Raw genomic sequence first — 21,546 nt, 5'->3', positions numbered from 1 at the left:
TAATCCCTGTGGGATAGACCAGAGTGGGAAATCCCAAGAAGTGACCCACAATGCAGGGGGTGCTGGATGTCTACCCTGAGTGCTCTCTTTCCACTGGAAGAACTGTAGACTCAGAGGAAACCTCTTGGTGTGGTGCTGTGTCCGCTTGGGGGAGGGGCAATGTGGTCAGCATGTAGCTGCTCCTCTTACCATTCTAGTATGGTCTGTCTTGGTCTCTGTGGTGCAAGGGGCTGCTTCATCCTCACAACACTGTTCTAAGATTTTCTCTGCGGTGTCTTGTCCAGTAATAGTTGTTATTTGTTCTTGTGAGAGGGAGCAAAGTTAGGAAAGACCTATGTCCCATCTTAGTGGCTTCACTCCTGATTAGTTTTTATATGTTGAACCAACCATAAACTCTTGGGATAAGCCCCACTGGGTCATTGTGAATAATCTTTTTAAAATGTTTTTTTCTATGCCCATTGAGGTTATCATGTGATTTTTGTCCATTATTCTAGGAATATGATATATTATGTTAATTGATTTTTAGATGTTCAGTCAACCTTGCATACCTGTGATAAATTTCACTTAAACATGGTGTAAATCCTTTTTACATGTTGCTGGCTTTTGTTTGCTACTATTTTGTTGAAGATTTCTGGGGGTATATTCATAAGAGATATTGGCTTATAGCTTTCTTTATTATAATACTTTGGTTTGATATCAGGGCAATACTGGCCTCATAGAATGAGTTGTGAAGTGTTCTCTCCTGATTTTTGTATTAGTTTGTAAAGAATTGTTATTAATTCTTTAAATGCTTGGTAGAATTCACCAATGAAGCCATCTTGGCTGGGACTTTTTTGTTGGAGATTTTGGTATTACAAATTTTTTACTTGTTTAAGCCCATTCAGATTTTCTATTTATTCTTGGATCACTTTGTGGATTTTAGGTCTTTCTAGATATCTATTTTGGATAAGTTATCTAGTTTGTTGGCATAAGGTTTTTCATAGTATTCCCTTTTCATGTTTTAAATGTTTGTAAGTTTGGTAGAGAGTGCCTTCTTTCATTCCTAATTTTAGTAATTTTTGTTCCTCATTTCTCTTTCCTTTTCCTTTGGTTAGTGTATTAATTTCCTAGGGTTTCTATAGCAAATAACCACAAATTGAGTGGCTTACATCAGTAGAAACTTATTCTCTCACCATTCTGGAGTCTAGAAATCTGCAATCAAGGTGTCCTCAGGGTCGTACTCCCTCTGATGGCTCAAGGGGGGAATACTTCCTTGCCTCTTTCAATTTCTTGTGGCTCCAGGTATTCTTTCACTTGTAACTGCATAATTCCAATCTATGCCTCCATCTTCACATGACCTCTTCTCATCTCTTCTCTTCTTTCTTTTGTAAGGATACTAGTCCTTGGATTTCGAGTCCACCTGAATAATCTGGGATGATCACATCTCAAGATCCTTAACTTAATTACATCTTCAAAGGCCCCTATTCCAAATAAAGTCACATTCACAGATTCCAGTGGTTAAGACATGGACATATCTTTTTGACAGTCACCAGTCAACACACTACAGTCAATCTGCCTGAAGTTTTTTAAATGTATTGCTCTTTTAAAAAATTTGTTTTCATTGATTTTTCTATTGTTTTTCTTCCATTCTCTTTCATATTTTTTTCTCTTCTAATACTTTCATTTCCTCCCTACTCCATTCTTTCCTTTAATTTGATCTTCCTTTGCCTTTTTAAAATCAGATTGCTTCTATATTGTAGATTGTAAGGGTTCTTTATATATTCTGTATATTAACTCCTTATTGGATATATGGTTTACAAATATTTTCTGCCATTTCATTGGTTGCCTTTTCATTCTACTGATAGTATCCTTTTGATTCACAAAAGTGTTTAATTTTGATCTAGTTCAATTTATCTAGTTTTTATTTTGTTCTTATGCTTTTAGTGTCATATCTAAGAAATCATTGCCAAATCCAATATCAGGAAGCTGTTCTATTTTCTTCTAAAAAGTTTATAGTTTTAGCTTTTATGTTTAAACCTTTGTCCCATTTGAGCTAATTCTGTATATGGTGTAAGGTAAGGTTCCTTAGATCTATAGCGAGTCTGTTGTAGACAGCCTATGGTTGGATCCTGTTTTTTTAATCCATTCTTCTAATCTGTCTTTTAATTGGGAAAGTCAATCCAATTACATTTAAAGTAATTACTGATAGTGAAGGACTTACTATTACCATTATGTTACTTATTTTCTGAATGCTTTAAATATTTTGTCCCTCGTTTCCTCCATTACTACCTTCCTTCCTGTTTAACTGTCTTTTTTATAGTAACTCTTTTTGATTCCTTTCTCATTTCCTTTTGTATATATTCTATATATATTTTCTTTGTGTTTACCATGGGGGTTACATATAATGTCTTAAAGTTATAACAATCTATTTTAAATTGATAGTAACAACTTCAATTACATGCAAAAACTTTAATCCTTTACAGTTCTGTCCTACCATTTTACTGATATCACAACTTACATTTTTATATATTGTGTACCTATTAACATAGATTTATAATTATTTTATGACTTCATCTTTAAATTCCTGTAGAAAAATGAAAAATGGAGTTACAAACCAAACGTTACATTAATACTTGTTTTTATATTTGTCCATGTATTTACCTTTACTGGAGAAATTTATAATTTCATATGGCTTCAATTTAATGTATAGTGTCTTTTCATTTCAACTTGAAGGACTCCCATTAACATTTCTTGCAGAGCAGATTTAGTGGTAATAAACTCACTCAACTTATATTTATCTAGAAATGTCGTAATTTCTCCTTCATTTTTGAAGGACAGTTTCCTAGATATATAATTCTCAGCTGATAATTTTTTCTTTTACCACTTTAAATATATCATCCAACTTCCTTCTTACCTGCAAGCTTTCTGCTATGAAATCCTCTGATAATCTTACAGAGAATCCCCTGTATGTGATGAGTCACTTTTGCTGCTTCCTGTATTCTTTCACTGTCTTTGTCTTTTGACAGTTTAATTATAATGTGTCTCTGTGTGGAATTCTTTGTATTTATCCTACTTGGAGTTTTTTAAACTGCTTGGATTTGTATATCAATGACTTTTCTCAAATTTGGGAAGTTTTCAGGTATTTATTCAAATCATCTTTCTGTCTCTTTGCCTTTCTCTCTTCCTTCTGGGACTTCTATAATGCATGTATTGGTCTGCTTTTGATGTCCCATTAGTCTCTTAGGCCCTGTTCACATTTTTATTGATAAGAATTATTTTTCCTTTTTTGCTCCTCAAGCTTCATAATATGAAATGACCTCTTTTCAAGTTCACTGATCCTTTCTTCCACCTCTTTTGTCTTCTGTTGAACTCCTTCAGTGAATTTTTCCATTCAGTTATAGTATTTTCAGCTCTAAAATTTCTGTTTGGTTCCTTTTATAATCTCTATTTCTGCTGATATTCTCATTTTGTACATATATTGTCACCCTTATTTCTTTTATTTCTTTATGTTTTTCTTTAGTTCTTTGAGCAGATTTAATGTAATTGTTTTAAAGTATTTGTGTAGTAAATCCAATGTTCATTTTCTTCAGGGACATTTTCTGGACATTTATTTTGTTCTTTTGAATGGCTGATGTTTTCCTATTTCTCTGTATATTTTGTGATTTTTTTTTAATTGGGCATTTGAATAAAACAACACCTCTCCCAGTCTTTGCAGTCTGGGTCTGCATAGTTGAAGACCTTCACTAATTAGACTGGTGTAAAGGCTTAAGGTCTTTGTAGGCCTTTGCTGGGCATGTGTCTCCCCTGGTCTTGTGTGCATGTTTTGTACTGATCCCCCTCTGTACACAGCTACTTTTAAATATCTTTATTTCCTGAAGATTCTCATTCTTGCTTATCCTAGACCCTTAGATGGTCTAGTATATTCATCAATCAGTAATCTCTTTCTCCAGGTGTATGAGGGTCTATAGTCTTCTTGCCATTTTCTTGAGTCTTGCCTGATGCTTCCTGCTACTTCTCCTAGCCTGAGATCTGAGTCATGCCACTTTTGGCTATGTGAGCTCCAAGTTAGGAGCTAAAGAGATGAATCTCTCAAGCAGCCCAAAGCCAGGTTAGAATGTTGTAAGTTCTGTCTACTCTGTTCTCTTTGGTTCACATAAGGGGACTGGTGACAAAGCCAACACTTTCCCTGATCCATGTCATGCTACACAAGGAAGAGAGTGTGACACTTTTTAAAATGCTGTGAAATTTCCTACATTTTTAGTATGGCTTTTTCTTGGTTGTTTATTTGCTTGGTTGCTGTAAAATCTTTGACTAATTTCTACCATGATGTTATTCTTGTCAGTCTCTAGTTTTTAACTTGATGTTTCCAGGGAAGAGGGATGAGACTCTAGGTCTGCTTAGTCTTTCATCTTGCTGCTGTCTCTGCTGTTTGTTGTTTAAATTACAGAGTAAGTGTATCAGTACATATAGTGTTAGTGCAACAAACAACCAGGGTGTTTGATTTCTTTTAAATGCCTATGTTTTGGTTCAACAAGGATCCATGTGCAAAAATAAAGACATGAAACCGTGATTCATGTTAAGAATGCTAGTCCATCCCAGCAAGGACTGTAGCCTGATAAGAGCTATAAATCTTTTGCTGTTTTTTAAGGAACTGATCTCTGAGTATACATGTAATAAAACATTTAATTTCAGTTGTAAAAATATATGTAGAACTTAAAGCTAACATTTGACACTTTATTTTCTAAAGTTAGTAAAGAATTTTTATATTTTCTCAATTTTTTTTACATGAGTAGCATTGAGATAATATCTTAAAATATTTTTGAGAGTATAATTTCAGGGGATCCAGATTTGTACTTGTAAACTCCCCAGGTCCTTGGCATCAGAACTTAATCATTCCACATAATAATTTATATTATTTTACTTATATCCTTCCATTATTTTTAACAGCCAGTATCTCTAGAATCAGTATGGTGAAATCAGGCTTGTTATGCCATGTATGTGTACTTTTTATAATTCCATTGAAATGTCCTAGAATTCCAGTTTCCCTGATCTTAATCTCTTAAGGTTTATGAATTTTTAACTAGTAAAATTATATAGAAAAAAACAAATAGCATCTTGGTTGTCAATTGCAAGAATTTGTCGGGCTAGTAAACTTTTCTAATTTCATGTGACTTAATAGAAGAACAATCCATATGCTTAAAAAAGGGTGTTAGTCCCTTAGCCAAAAGTTGTAATATTAAAATTTCAGTTGTAAGCTTATTTAGTTTCTGAAAGCTTTTCTAGACTTGGTAGAGAGAAGAGGGGGAAATATTTTTAAATAAGCCAGTACTTTTCTTCTTTGCTCCAGAACACATTGTTCTCAACCAGAAACAACTTACTCCCTTCCTCCCAACTGCCTACCCTATATAATGGTCTCTTGTATATTTCCACTCTTGACCTTTGTTGAATTATGGCAAGTGAAGCTAGTTAATAATAAAGGCACAAGTTAATTCAATCATTCAATCAGCATATATTTATTGATTGCCTACCACACGCCCAGCAGTGTCCTCTATGCTCTATAACTCATAATTGAAAGACATCTAGGAAGCCCTGCTGATTAAAGCAGAATGCTTGATAGGTTTGATAGGTTTTAATGCTCAACTGATATCGAAACAACTGATGGAAAGCTAAAACATTAATTTATGAATTACTTACTGATGAACTTTGCTGAGAGACATGGTTATTGTCTGAGTGTTTCAGATAATCAAATTCTCTTTAAGCGTATGCTAATTAATAATATACTTAATTTTCCTGGCTTATATAAAATATAGTATATTTCAGATAGGAGCTTTGTTAGACCCATGAACTGCTCTGAAGTTTTAAAAAATATAATACCTATGATATGTGTAGAATTGTCTTTCTAACAGAAAGATTTATGAAATCAAACAAATGCTTTTTTGTGTATATTCTCTGTGTTACTATATAAAAATAATTAGACTAAATTGTTTTAAACATGATACTTTGCCCTTAAGAATCTCATAGTCTAGAAAAAATATTACAACAGAGTCATATGTAGGGTCTAAATCGTATAAAATATAGTAAAATTTGTTTTAAAAATTCCTTAAATCATCCACAAAAGTAACTATATGCATGCTTTACTGTGAATGTATAACCATGTATAATAATGTGTGTATAAAATGTATAATTAATATTCTGATATACGGTATCTATTTTAAGTATAATTTTCCATGAGAAAGGTAAGTGTTATAGCTGGATTCACAAATCTTAACTATCCATATGATGTGACTCCAGTTTACATCCAAATTAGTGTGTTACATACTTTAGTGTATCCACTCTTAGCCAAGAGAAGCAGATTTCCAACATTAGGCACTTCCTTGCATTCACATTCAAAGTTGTGACTCTGCAACTCTCCATTAGTTTGAGCAGGACAGCCATTTGTGGAGGCAGTTTTATGATGGCCATAAAAAGACTATTCCAGTAATCTCCTGACTGTCTAGTTATCTTCTATCTCATGCACAAGACCTTTCTTTAGAAATATGTTTTATATTTCTCTTCTCAACTCCTACCTCCTCTAACCTAGTTCCAAGCCTAGATTACCTCTTGCCTAAATTATTGTGAAAGTTTCCATACTTATTCAATTCACTATACACATTTAGTCACATTAATCATCCTAATGTATAAAAGTACAATTCTGACCATATAACTCATCTGCTTAAAAACTTTCAATGACTCCCCATTTTCTACAGAATTAGATATAAATGTACCTTGGCATTCATGGCCTCCACAAAGACCCTAACTCCCTTTCTAGTTCTAGCTGAATTCACCATTCCCAAACACACCCTATCCTTTTATTCCACAGTATTCATGCCATTCTTTACCCCTGGAATGCTCTTTTATTTCTATCAAGATTCTGCTCATCTTTTAAGGTTCAGCTGAGATATAAATCCTCAAGTTGATGTAACTTTGCCGTGTCTTTAACTCCTATTGTACCTCCCTTGTGGCACTTATCATATTTATCTTTGTATTACAGCCATTCATGTACCTGTCTTATCTTTCCCTCTAAGATCATAGTTCTTGCCCTCCAGGAAATTATGTTTTACCCACCTTTTTATTTCCTGTAGCACCTAAAACAGCACCTAGTACAGAGATGCCTGATAAATATTTGAAGAGAATTCAAATTAGTTACCTTGGAAAGTTATCTATACTTATTTCAATAATGTTCAATTTGTCAAAAAGTTTCTGAAGTTCTTTTACAATTGCTTTAAGGACCTGTGGGATTCTTTTAAATGCTTTCAGTGGTGACAAATCTTCATCATTTCAGGGAAAATTTGATTTTGGAAAATAGAATTCATTCTGAGACACGTTTAGTGAATAATATGGATGTTCAATCTGAGCTGTTATATTTTCAGTTAAAACAAAGAGAATATGAATGAGACAGAATATCTGGGTGAGTCATGAACTAACAGCTCCAAAAGAAAAGTTCCCAAAGTGCTTTCAACAATAGCAACATCATTGTAATGACTTTATAACTTCCAAAGATTTTTATTTTGAAACACAAAGTACTCATTTGGATATGTAAATTCTAATATATTTGTTAAATTAGTCTTTTATTGTAGATTCATTTTGCAATTTTCCAAACCAGGGTGTTGAAAAGTGTGTTTGGAACTTAAATATCACTTAAATGAGAAGTATATTTTCCGACTCATTTGAAATACTGTATTTTATAGCTTCTGGTGAGGGAGAAACCTTGTCATCACTCTTGCATGGAAGAAAACGTTCCAAATTTGAGGGAAACATTTGTACAGTACTATGATTCAAAAAAGCCTACAAATTTAGCTACTATGCTTGGCCATTCTTAAGTTTTAGCAGAAACATAAGGAACTGAAAGATAGATTTAAAGTAAATAATAGAGGGTAGTTGAATATAGCATTTGAGTATCATGTAACTGGTGCCACAGAATTATAAAACAAAAAAATGAAACTTCATCTCTTCCCAAATCACATGGAATTTATAATATTTGTATGTTAAGGTGCTTATAGGAGTTTTCCATTTTCTTGGTTACATACAACTGACTTAATCAAGAAACCACATTTTATAGTCTTAAAATGTATAAGGTCCATGTTTAAAGAAATTCAGTTACCATGTTTATTATGTGTATCATTTTTATGGTTTCATATTAACTTTTTATTAGTAGTTTATAGGGGGGGTTGCAATTTATTTGGTTTAACATGTTTTCTCTAGCAACTTTACATAATCAGTTTTAAAATATCCTCACTAATAGATGGAAGTATGTGCACAAATATTCCAAAATAGTTGGATATCTCTATTCTTTCAAGAGTATATTATGTGATTATTTTAGCAGATTTACCTCCTTCATTGCGACTAGCAATCAATTTACTCTGCAAACATTGTATCATATACCAAGTATTAGTGGGAGGACAAGAAAGTATACTTTTTAAAGAATTTTTCTGTAGAAATTTTCTTTTCACTCTTGTTCACCATTTAAAAAAATCAATTATTCAAACCTTCTCATGACCCTCAAGGATTCTAGTTAATTGTCATTTTACCGTAATGGGATTTTAACTTTAGTAAAATTTTTCCTTACAACTATTATTTGGAGTTTATATAATTTTTAGCCTGTCCCTAGCATATTGATGCATTTTGAACTCAAAGTAAAATGGCAGGTCTGGTGGCCAGGGACAGTATTCTTTTACCTGAAATTTGAATAATTGAGGATATTACTCTACTATTTACTTTGACTGTTTGATCATCACTTCTTATCAGTAAGCATAATACAAATTAATTGGCCATCACTGAATATAATTTATCAAAACCAATAAATGTTTGATTGCATACCACATTCCCACCACCACTACCACTTAGCAAGGTTGATTTGACTTGTCGGTCTCTCAGGAAACACATATTTGGAAGGGAAGGAGAGGGCAAGGGGAGAGTTTGGAGTACTCCCTAATTCTTGTGTGTCCCAGGAAAAGGTATGGTTAAGTCCAGACTAACCTGAACCATAGCTCACAGAAACACCTTGGTCTCTTTAAACACCCCCCAGAATCCTATGAGAGTAGCATCTATCTCCTTGAGCGGCAATGCTGATGTAATAAGGTGTTACTAGCTATTCACCTTAGTAGTTTCTACCTAAAAAGGGATTTGCAGTTATGTAAGATGAATAAACCTAGAGAGCTAATATACAGTATGATGACTATAGTTAATTATTTAATTATTGTAACATTTATTCCACAGAACACTGCATTTTTATTATAATAATTTTCTTGTCCATAGATTTCCAAACCTTCCAAACCGGGTACTTCCAGGCCCAAAAAATGTCTTCAAAATTTTCTTGAATTTTCAGAGGAACTGCACTACTTCTTGAATTTTCCCACAAAGGAAAGCTTTTTAAATCTCTTGCTTTCAATAAGGTAACAGCATTGTCCACATGGGAGATATGCTCTGAATGCAGACCTATCTTGACATCTTGTATGAATTCTTTGGTGTTGATCAGCATTCCAATAGTGTCAATGCATACCTTACTGAGATTCCATTTGTTGTTTCCACAGATTTCAGGAAACCTTACTGTGCCTTGGATTACAGGGTGTTCTAGAAAAAGAGCAGTAAGTAATCTTTCATTTAAAGCAGCAAATGGGTTTCCCCCTGTCTCGTTAGTAAGAATGCCATTGAGAAAGTTGTTATGATATTTGTAAAGTTGGCAAAACTGAACTTCAATAAGTTAATTAATCTCAAAGGACATATTTTGAGATTATAATATTTATATATACTAAAAAGGTAACCTTAAATAAAATGCAGTAATCAGCACATTGTATAATCTTTGAGCAGGTTTTTGTAGTTTAAAAAAAAAAAAAATTTAAAGGTATTTCATAAAATATCATAATTTTTCTACATCTAATAAGCCCAGTTAATTTGATCATAGAATTGATTGATATAAACATCTCAATCAAAGTTAAATAATTTACATTACTATTTATTATTTGTGTATTTCAGTATTTAGAAATGATAAGTAACTAATATTTTAACAATACTATTTTCTGGCTTTCTGCTACAACTGTTATGGTTCTTAAAATATTAATATAACAGAACTTCATTAAAATTGTGTTTTCTCAAAGAAGCTCATTCTGTTGGTCTGCATTTTAACATGCAGGAGATTTTGATGTAACTTTTCCTTAGAAGGGAAACTATTAAAGGATTTCAAAAGTAAAAAAAAGACATGAGTAGACTTTTAGAAAGATAGCTCAAGTTATTGTATGGTAGATAGCTTTGGAACAATGGAACAGAATTGAGAGTGCAGAAATAAGTTGTTATATTTATAGTCAATTGATTTTATACAAAGATGTTATGACAGTTCATTGCAGAGGAGAAAGATAGTCTGTTCAACAAAGTATAGTGCATAAAATTTAAAAATGGATAAATTGGATCTCAACAAAATTCAAAACTTTAGCACTTCAAAAGACCATGAAGAAAATGAAAAGGCAAGCAACAGCCTAGAAGGAAATACTTACAAATCACTTATCCATTAAAAGACTTGTAACCAGAATATACAAAAAACTCTTACAAAGAAAAACAATCTGATCATAAAATGGACAAAAGATATGAACAGATATTTCAACAAAGCAGATACATGAATTTTTAATAAATACATGAGCAGATGCTCAAAATCATACATCATTCAGGAAATGCCTATTAAACCCAAAATAAGGTATTTCACAGTCTCTACAATAACAAATATTGGCAAAGATATGAAGATAAAGGAACAATCATACATTGATGGTGAGAACGTAAAATGGCACAGCCACTTTGGAAAACAGTTTGGTAGTTTCTGAAAATGTCAAACATAAACTACCATACAACCCAGCAATTCCACTCATCAGTATCCGCCAAAGAGAAACAAAAACACTTCTACATGTAGGATTGCATGCATATGTTCAGCAGTTGATGTAACATCCTTAATAATAACCAAAAATTGGAAGCAACCTAAAAGCCCATCAACTTGTAAATGGATAGACAAAGTACAGTATATCCATACAATGTAATACAATTCAGTAATAAAAAGGAATTAACTAGTGAGACATGGTGCATCATAGATGAACCTCAAAAAGATTATGCACTGTGACAGAAGCTAGACACAAGAGACCACATATTATATGTTTCTATTTATATGAAATGTCCAAAGACAAATACAAATTCATAGAGACAGGAAATAGATCAGTAGTTGCCTGAGGTTGGGGATAGGAATGTGGAACATCTGGAAATAGATATGAGAGATATATTACAGAGATTACAATGTTCTAAAACTGATATATGATGATGTTTTCACCACTAAGTGAAGTTACTAAAAATCATTGAACTGTATACTTTAACTCAACATATTCAAAATTTTATTTAAACATGTAATTAGTATAAAAATTGAGATTTTTACATATTATTTTTACTTTACAAAATCTTTGAAATCATGTGTATTTTACATTTATAGTACATGTCAGTTTGAATGTTAAATTTTCATCATACAAACTTGATCTATATGTAAATTTCATAAGATTTACAGTTGAAAATCTGTTTATATTATGTAAACATAATACTGTAGTAAAGTTGTTTTTATAAAGAGATACCATTAAGAGAATGAAAGACAAACCACAGATAGGGAGAAAATAATTACAAATGGTACAGCTGATAAAGGACCTTTGTCCAGGATACAGAAAGAATTCTCAAAATTCAATAATAAGGGAACACAACCCAATAAAAAATGGGCAAAATATTTGAAAGACACTTCACCAAAGAAGATATGGAGATAGCCAATAAGAGCATGTAAAGGTGCTCAACACCATTAGTCATAAGATAAATGTAAATTTAAACCACAATATGACCACCCATTATAATAGCTAAATTTTTTTAATCATACCAAGTTTTGGTAAGGATGTGAAGGAATCGAAAATATAATACTATAAAACTGACAACAAATATTGGCAAAGATATGGAGATAAAGGAACAATCAAACGTTGATGGTGGGAATGTGAAATGGTACAACCACTCTGGAAAACAGTTTGGCAGTTTCTTAAAAAGCTAAACATACACCTACCCTATGACCCAGCTATTCTAAGTATTTACCCAAGAGGAGTGATAGCACATATCCATACAAAGATTTGTACATGAATGTTTATAGCAGCTTTATTTATAATAGCCTAAAATTAGAAACAAACTAAATGTTCATTAACAGGTGAATGGATAAACAAATTTTTTGTTCGTATAGGGAAATAGTACTCAACATTAAAAATATGAACTATTGATGCACACATCAACATGAATGAATCTCAAAATAATCAGCCTGAGTGAAAGAAACCAGATGAAAAAAAAGAGTACATACTGTATGCTTCCATCTGTATAAAATTATTGAAAATGCAAACAAGAAGCAGATCAGTGGTTGCATGGTAAGGCAGGAGGGCAAAAGGTAGGGCAAACTGATTGAAAGGGAGCATTAGGAAACTTTTAGGGATGATGGGTATGTTTGTCCAAGATTGTTTCTTGAGCATATACATATATCAAAACATCAAATTGTATAATTTAATTATGTGTAGTTTAGTTTTTGTTAATTATACCTCAATAAAGCTTTAAAAATATAACAATTCAGTTATTAGAAAACCTAGGTATTTGAATCTTCTTTTTCAACTATAAATCTTATGAAATTTACATATAGATCAAGTTTGTATGATGAAAATTTAACATTCAAACTGACATGTACTATAAATGTAAAATACACATGATTTCAAAGATTTTGTACAGTAAAAATAATATGTAAAAATCTCAATTTTTATACTAATTACATGTTTAAATAAAATTTTGAATATATTATGTTAAAGTATACTATTAAAATTAATTTTACCATCTGTTTTTCATTTTTTTAATGTTGCTACTAGAAAATGTAAGCCTACGTATGTGTCTCATATTGTATTTCTATTGTACTACACAGGTCCACAATGTGCCAGATATTGTGCTTGGTCTTAGGGATACAATGGTGAGAAAAAACAGATGTTTTCCCTGCTCTCATGGAGCTAATGACCTAGATTTAATAAGAAGAGAGGTATTCATGAAATAATTACATAATCAGATATAAAATGCCATTGTGACAAACGCCCATGTTGGTCACTTTCTAGCTTCTTCTGGAAGCACACTTTATACACACAATGGAATATAACCATTGCCTCTGAAAATTCTCTCACCCACTTCCAAGGAAAATTTTACCAGTGTCAATGTCCCTCAGTCAAACCCACTAAGAAAAAACCAGTAGTTAAATAAGTTGTGTTTATTACTTGTTGCAGCAAAGGAGAACACATACCATGTAGAACCATGACACATCACAGTAAGAAGATGTTAGAAATAACTTACTGGAGGATTTGGGCTTTGGTTGGGTGATTTAAGGGAGGGTATAAGGAAGTGAGGATTTGTTCTGGATTGGATGCTGTGAGAAAGTGGGAGCAATTCTGTGATAGGGTATTTTGCGTGTGGCATTGCAAACTTGGTTTTGTCTGTTGAGGCAAAATTATGAAGAAGCCTTGTTTTGTTTCATCTTATGATAGTCTCTGAGTAATCTTGTTTTAGATGGTAGTCTGTGAAATTAAACAATGTGTTCAACAAGAGAACAAAATAGCCTGACTGTGAGTGTCAGGCCAGCATGTAATAATATTGTAGTCTAGCTCTGAACATCAGTTAAATTTTGGATGACGGTGGCTGCTTTTTTTTTTTCTATCTCACTAGTATATATCTTGACATCATTATGCACACTGTGTTTAACATTCTATTCATATTACAGTTACTGTCCATGCACACCATCCTGAAAAGTCATCTTTGTGAAACTGATTGTTAAATGGATAGTTAGTATCAGTAAGTGTCCAAGCAGGAAAACAGAAAACTCGCCAGAAGAATTTAATATGATAAATTATTTAGACAGGTTTTAGAGGATTTTAAAAAGCAAAAAGGAAACTGTGAAGCAACAAGAGTGTTAAATTCAGGAAGGTAACTATTACCCCTTGGGCTAGGAAAACAAAGAGAAGTTTGTATTTTCAGAAACTACAAAATTAGAGGAGAGGTTTGCTGAGATGGGACTCATTTCTGAGTTTGGTACACTGCCAGCTAATGCTGGTACCTCTAGGGGGCACAATGAGGTTGATTCTGGTAGTGTAGAAAATCAGGAACCAACTGTGACTATTACCAACAACCAATGTCAGGATGAAGGGTTGTCCCTTGGGTGATACTGATAGGAATAGGAAACAAAACAGGAAGGACCATCTTCTCTTCTTCAGCCTTCCAGTCTCCTTCTACTGCTCTCTATTGTCAGAATCTCATTCAAAGACATTTGGTAAGCAGAAATATACTTTGCAGAGTCCCATCAAAAACATGCTATAGAAGAGTGCATTTGGAACTGAGAAAATGTAGTGTAATTACCAATACAGAAGAAATTAGGAATTTTCATTTGTTTTAGTTTTTTGTATAACCAGACCGTATGAGTGTATGCTGCCACTTGTGGAATCAAAATAAGTCTATATAAATTAGGGACTTACTATAGAATTTTTAAAATCTGGTTAGTGTCTTTTTGACTTTTGAAGACTACAAATGGTTCTGATTGTTCTTATTATAACAAACTATTTATATATGTTAATACTACTCACATTAGGTTGTGGCTTTTCAATAGTAAAAGTAATATTAGCATATGTATAGTATTTTATCGTTCAAAGTCATATTACTTAGATTATCTCATTCTAATCCTTGTAAAAATGTAGAGAGGTAGATAGGGCAGGCGTTTCTATTTAGACTTAATAGATGAAAAAGCTAAATTCAAGATGGTTAAGTTACTTGAAAAGACTGCATATCTAGTAAATGATTGAATTTGGATTAGAACTCAAGTCTTTTATGACTTGTAGTTCCACTATCTTTAGTATTTTGCCTCATAGTAGCATCAGGAAAGGGGAAAAGCTACTGTTTGTTTACAGCAGAAGTCCTCAGCTTTTTGTTTTTCATTTTGTTTGGTTTTTGAGTAAGAACGCCTTTTTTTTTTTTAGATTTCTTTGGAGTCTCAACGTGCCTGCAACAGGGTCTGACTAAAAGGAAAGTGGAAGGATGAATGTAGTTAATTATCTGTTTCAGTCAGTTTTGGAAAGAAATGGAAGTATAACCTTTTGAGTAAGTCATTGTAAGTGGATTCTAATGGCAACTCTATTCTCTTCAGCCCCTGGAATGAAGGGAAAGCCTGGAGAAAGCAGTCAGTAACGTGAAGATCCGTCCAGTCAGTATGTGTTTCCCAACCTTGCCTGATCATAAGAATCATTGGAGTTTGTACGTTGGGGGTAATGGTGACCTGTTAAAAATAAATGTCTGGATACTACCCAAGATATACTGAATCAGAAGCTCTAGAGGAAAACCTGGAAATAGTATTCTTAATAAATGGCCCAGTGATTCTTATGATGAGCCAAGGTTGTGAAACACTGTCCTGGTTCTAGTGGTTAGTGGTACACTGATCAGACTCCATTGTCTAGCAGTAACTGAGCCATATTGTGAAAATTAATTCCACCAAACTTTTTAAATGACTTTTTTCCCAAAAGGCTACAGGTCGATGGAAGCTACATGATTTATTTACAATTTCAATTAAATCCTCTCTAATTTTCTGTCACTTCTATCTATACACTAAGATTTCTTAAAATATTTTCTCATATTGTGACTTTCAGAAGAAAGGAGAACTTAAAAAATACAGATTGGTACTTAGTGATCTACTCACTTAGGTTAATTGCAATATATTTTCAATTCTGCTAATAACGTAATTTCAGGATTTCTAAGAAATCCAGTGAAAGCATGAGAGCACCATGTTTTAAACATGTAATACAATTTAAAACCACCAAAAATACAATGCATTCCCCTCAGAAAAAAAGAGCCTTAATAAGAGTCACATAAAATAATATTAAACTAAACCTTTGAAACTCTAGTTTTACTCTCTTTAAAAAAATAATGGGAATGGTGTCAGCAAGATTCTCCTTCGCTACATGACATCCCAATTCAACAGCAATATACAGTTCAGTTCCTTTTGTGAGAAATCAAGACACAAGTTAGAGGCTCCTGCACTCAGGGCAAATATGAAACTAGCCACGTTAAACTGGTAAGAAAATTGGAGATACCTTCTCATCATAGTCCCCACCCCTGGCACAGAACCATACAATTGGGAGGAAACCCTCAGCGCACAGCTTCTTCCTGAGTAGGGAAAGACATGTACCAAACATCCAATATCCTAACTTTTCCAGGTGCTATCTGAAGAACTGGCTTCTATCTCACTTGTCTCAGAGTCCTGATGAGACACAGCATATACTAAACCTCTGGGAGCTACAGAAACAAAGGAGATAACACACCCAAACTCATTTTTAGGGGCTAGCATTACCATGATACCAAAGCCAGAAACACTATAAAAGGGACTTCCCTGGTGGTACAGTGGTTAGGAATCCGCCTGCCAATGCAGGGGACACGGGTTCAAGCCCTGGTCTGGGAAGATCCTACATGCTGTAGAGCAACTAAGCCTATTCACCAAAACTACTGAGCCTGCAATCTAGAGCCTGCAAGCCACAACTACTGAGCCCACATACCACAACTACTGAAGCCTGCATGCCACAACTACTGAAGCCTGCATGCCTAGAGCCTGTGCTCTGGAACAAGAGAAAACATCACAATGAGAAGCCCGTGCACCGCAACGAAGAGTAGCCCCCACTCGCTGCAACTAGAGAAAGTCCACACGCAGCAAGGAAGACCCAATATGGCCAAAAATAAATTAATTAATTTATTAATTAAATTTTAAAAACTTAAAAAAAAAACACTATAAGAAAACTACAAACCAATATTCCTGATGAATGTAGATGCAAAAATCCTTGAACATATACTAGAAAACTGAATTCAACAACATGTTAAAAAGATCATACATCATGACCAAGTTGGATGTATCCCAGGGATGCAAGGATGTTTCAACATGTGAAAATCAATTAATTTAATGCAATATATTAAAATAACATAGGATACTCACATGATCATCTCAATAGATGCAGAAAAAGCATTTGATAAAATTCAACTCCATTTCATGATAAAAACCCTCAGCAAACTAGGAACAGAAGGATAGGACCTCAATATGATAAAGCTCATATATGAAGAGCCAAAAACTAACACCATACTCAAGGGGGAAAAATAGAAAGCTTTCCTCTAAGATCAGGAACAAGGCAAGGATGCTCACTCTTACCACTTCTATTCAACATAGTACTGGAAGTCCTAGCCAGAGCAGTTAGGCAAGATGAAATAAAAGGCATCCAAATTGGAAAGGAAAAAGTAAAATGATCTCCCTTTGCAGATGACATGATCTTATACACAGAAAACCATAAATAACTCTACAAAAGACCCCGTTAAGACTAATGACTGAATTCAGTAAGGTTGCAGGATACAAAAATCTGCTGTGTTTCTATACGCTAACAATGAACTATCTGAAAAAGAAATTGGGGAAATAATCCCATTTGCAATAGCATCAAAAAGAATAAAATACTTAGGAATAAACCTAACTAAGGAGGTAAAAGATGTACAGGCATGCCTCAGAAATATTTTGGGTTCGGTTCCAGAATACCACAATAAAGCAAATATTGCAATAAAGTGAGGCACACAAATTTTTGGTTTCCCAGTGCATATAAAAGTTATGTTTATGCTATGCTGTAGTCTATTAACTGTGCACTAGCATTATGTCTAAAAAAAAATGGACATACCTTAATTAAAAACACTTTATTGCTAAAAATAGCTAACCATCATCTGAGCCTTCAGCGAGTTGTAATCTTTTCACAATAGTAACATCAAGGATTACTTATCACACTATAATAAATATAATAATAATGAAGGAGTTTAAAATATTGTGAGAATTACTGAAATGTGACACAGAGACTTGAAATGGGCAAATGCTGTTGGAAAAATGGCACCAATAGACTTGCTCGATGCAGGGTTTCTACAAACCGTCTATTTGTAAAACAAACAAACAAACAAAAAAAAAAAACAGTATCCACAAAGTGCAATAAAGTGAAGTGCAGTGAAACGAGATATGCCTGTACACTGAAAACTACAAAACATTAATGAAGAAATTAAAGACACAAACAAATGAAAAAACATCCCATGTTCATGGATTGGAAGACTTAATGTTAAAATGTTCCTACTACCCAAAATAATCTACAGATTCAGTGCAATCCCTGTCAAAATGTCAATGGCACTTTTTACAGAAGTAGGAAAAAATATTCTAAAATTCATGTGGAACCACAAAAGACTCAGCCAAAACAGTGTTAAAAAGGACAGACTTGAAGGCCTTACACTTCCACTTTTCAAAATATATTACAAAACTACATTTAGATCTCATCTTAAGTGTCCTTACAACAATAAAATAAAAATAATTGTAAAAAATAATGATAGAAACACTGTTGAGAAATGACCCATTACATGCCTCTAAAATTTTTAATTTGAGTGTTTTTTTCTTACTTAGTTTCAAATGAAATAAATTTGTAAATCAATAGTTTAGTTTGATAAGTAGGAAGGAAACCTTCTGAGTTAAAACCATAAATCTAAACACTAAACTAAACTTGTAAAATGCTCATGAATGCATGATAGCAGTAAGAGAGTATTATTTAATGGCCATTTGTTTAGCCTACTTTGTTATTAATTTTGGTGTAATTGTCTCATATCTTGAACATGTAAAAGTGAAGCTCTGTGAACTTTTTAATAACACCTATGTCTAGAGATATAACTGTATATAGATATTTTATATAGATATGTATTTATGTATGTAGTATATGTATCTCACTATTCAGGGCACAGCTCAAATGTCACCTCTTTTGGGAGAGGTTTTCTTTTATCACTCTATCTAAAAACTCCTCTCTAGCCCAAGTTGCTCTTTATCCTACTACTCTATTTAATTTTCTTCTTGCACAAAACATTAACCCAAAGTAGCACATTTATCTGTTTGCTTGTGGTTTTTTTCCACAACCAGATTTTAAACTCCATGAGAATATGAACCTTGTTTATCTTGGCCACAGTCTGTAGCTTAGTAATTATTTTTGTATGAGTCATATTTGTTGCAATAAGCCATCTGTCATATGCTGGACCTACACTGCTGACCAGATAGAATCTGAAATTTTTTAAAAGTTAGTCACCTAGGCAGGGGTCATTTAAATATTAAATTTACAAAGGTCACTTGAACATGGGATTCATGGATCCATGTATGCATGTAGTCTGTGGTTAATACTGTAGGCTTTTTAGATTTAAAACCATGTCCCACAGCTTACTATTTGTGTAACCTTAAGCAAATTATTTAACCGCTCTAGACATCAATTCCCAAATCTGTAAAAATCTAGATAATAATATATACCACTCACGGTTATTTTGAGGTTTAAATGAAATAAATTTGAAAGTGCTCAATAATGGTGTATGTTGTAGTTGAATGTATTTTTTAGGTTTACTATGGTTCTGGGATTAGAGTCCAGCTTATTAAAAAGGATTATAGTTTATGCTTCAAACTAAGTTGGCACCAAGAGAAGAAAAAATATATTTTCCAAATAGATTAATAGCATTCTCTAATACTTTTGTAAAAACATAAAGCCTGTCAGACCCTCAATCCATAGTTCCAAAATAAGAAAGCAATAGGACAATATCACAAATCAATCAGCCACTGCAGTCATCAGACAGTCTCTGAAAAAGTCATAGTACATGTGCAACAACTAACTATGGAATACAAATAAAAATATAGTGGAAAGACATTTTTAATTCACATAATGTTACTCTTAAGAAGCATTTCTTCTTTTTTCCATATCTGTTTAGGTGGACCTTTTTAAAGTTACTAACTTGTATGTAGACACATACTTAAAATGTGAAAACTATGTCAAAAAAGAAGATACTGGTCTGGTCTATCAGAGTTTGAAATTTTTCTCATGTAAAATATTTAGAACTTTAAGGAAAATAAGTTGGACTCGTTGTGAATATTTATATTTTTAAAAGTTGAATGACCTTGGTCATCTAAATTTCTGGATAGGAATTAAGTTTTTCTAAAAAGAATAGATCATTGGTAGATGGAGTTTGATATAAAATCTTATAATTCTTGTTGTTTTGTAGCTCTTTTTCTTTTTAGAATATTGCCTATAAACAAAATTTTTAAACTAAATTTTTTCCCTTCATATTTATGTAAAATCAGTACAAGTAAAATCTCAATTCAATGATTATTATTCCATTAAAATTTTCATATAATATGTATGCAAAGATGGATTTTTTTTACAACACAAAACACAGTGGAACAAGTGTACGCTTCATTCTCTGCCTATTTAATTACCCTTCTATATTGAGAACATAAGTGATATGCCCTTTCAATGAAGGAAAAAATCTCCTGTCAAGTTATAGTTAATTCTCCTTATTCTTTCTACTTCACACACCTCATCTTTCAACTTCTCACTCAAATCAAAGTAATTATTCAAGAAACTTAGAAGATAAAGGTAAACATATAAATATTTACACGATACCTCCTGCTTTCTCCTTTTCACCTATTTATAAACAACTCTTTACATCTTGCTTCTTTAAACTGAGAATGCAATAGATTATAATTCATTTTAATAAAATTCCCATATTCATCCATTTATTCAATTATTCATTTAACAAATTTTTATTTGAAGTTCCTACTCTGTTCCAGGAATTGATGTAAGCGTTTGACATATATTAGGAACCATACAGACAAAAATCCTTGCCTTTGTGGAGCTCACTTTGTAGTCAGGGGACATATACGGTAAACAAATAAAATAAGCAAATAAATTGTATGTCAGAAGGTTTTAAGTACTATGTAGAAAAAAGGAAGCAGAGTAGGGATAATTGCAAGGGTTTAGGGGTGGGAGGGACAGACTGCAGTAGTAAATAGTCCTCATTGCAGTGAAAGAATATTTACTGCAGTGTGTGTGCATGTTTATACTTGACTGTTCCATTACTCAAAAGGTATTTTGCTTTTGCAGTCTCAGCAACACTATTGTGGAATTTCTTTAGATTTAATTGTTATGAAATGTAGCGGTTTAAAAAATATAGTGTATTACTTATATATGAATTATTTGTCCATTATTTAATAATTATATACCAGTCTTTGCTTTGATTTGGAATTCATAGTTATATTCCTTTCCCTTGTGATATTTGAAATATGTTACCCCAGTTTGGTTTCTATAATCCTGTTTAGCATTTATATAGTTTCTTTCATGTCCCTCTTCTGTTGATGCAGCTACTGTGTCTCCTCATTGCTTGTGGAATCTACTAAAACTTATTCTAGCATTAAAGCTCGCTATTTTCTGGTTCTACCTTGCCTGTTTAAATATATTTTTCAGTAGAGGTTGTTGTCTCCTTTTGTCACTTGAGCAAATCTATTGTGTTCGCTGGTATCCTCACCTACACTTTCACTTTCTCACTTCCTCTATTATCTCTCTCTAGTCAACTGTTACTCATGCCTCAAGCCTCAACTCACAATCCTCCCCAGTGACC

The 21,546-nt window shown here is 32.9% G+C and overlaps 1 protein-coding gene across 1 annotated transcript in view; it reads left to right on the top strand.

Annotated features, from left to right (window-relative positions):
• The window catches only part of HDX (highly divergent homeobox), a 158,891-nt gene that overhangs the window by 58,130 nt on the left and 79,215 nt on the right, over window positions 1-21,546 (top strand). Inside the window, exon 4 of the mRNA XM_059910977.1 lies at window positions 9,549-9,602. Coding sequence (XP_059766960.1) covers window positions 9,549-9,602 — 54 coding nt within the window. The remainder of the gene's footprint in view (window positions 1-9,548; window positions 9,603-21,546) is intronic.

This window comes from Balaenoptera ricei, chromosome X (genome assembly GCF_028023285.1).
Source record: "Balaenoptera ricei isolate mBalRic1 chromosome X, mBalRic1.hap2, whole genome shotgun sequence".
NCBI classification, from domain to species: domain Eukaryota; kingdom Metazoa; phylum Chordata; class Mammalia; order Artiodactyla; family Balaenopteridae; genus Balaenoptera; species Balaenoptera ricei.
This window is presented reverse-complemented; position numbering and strand designations above follow the sequence as displayed.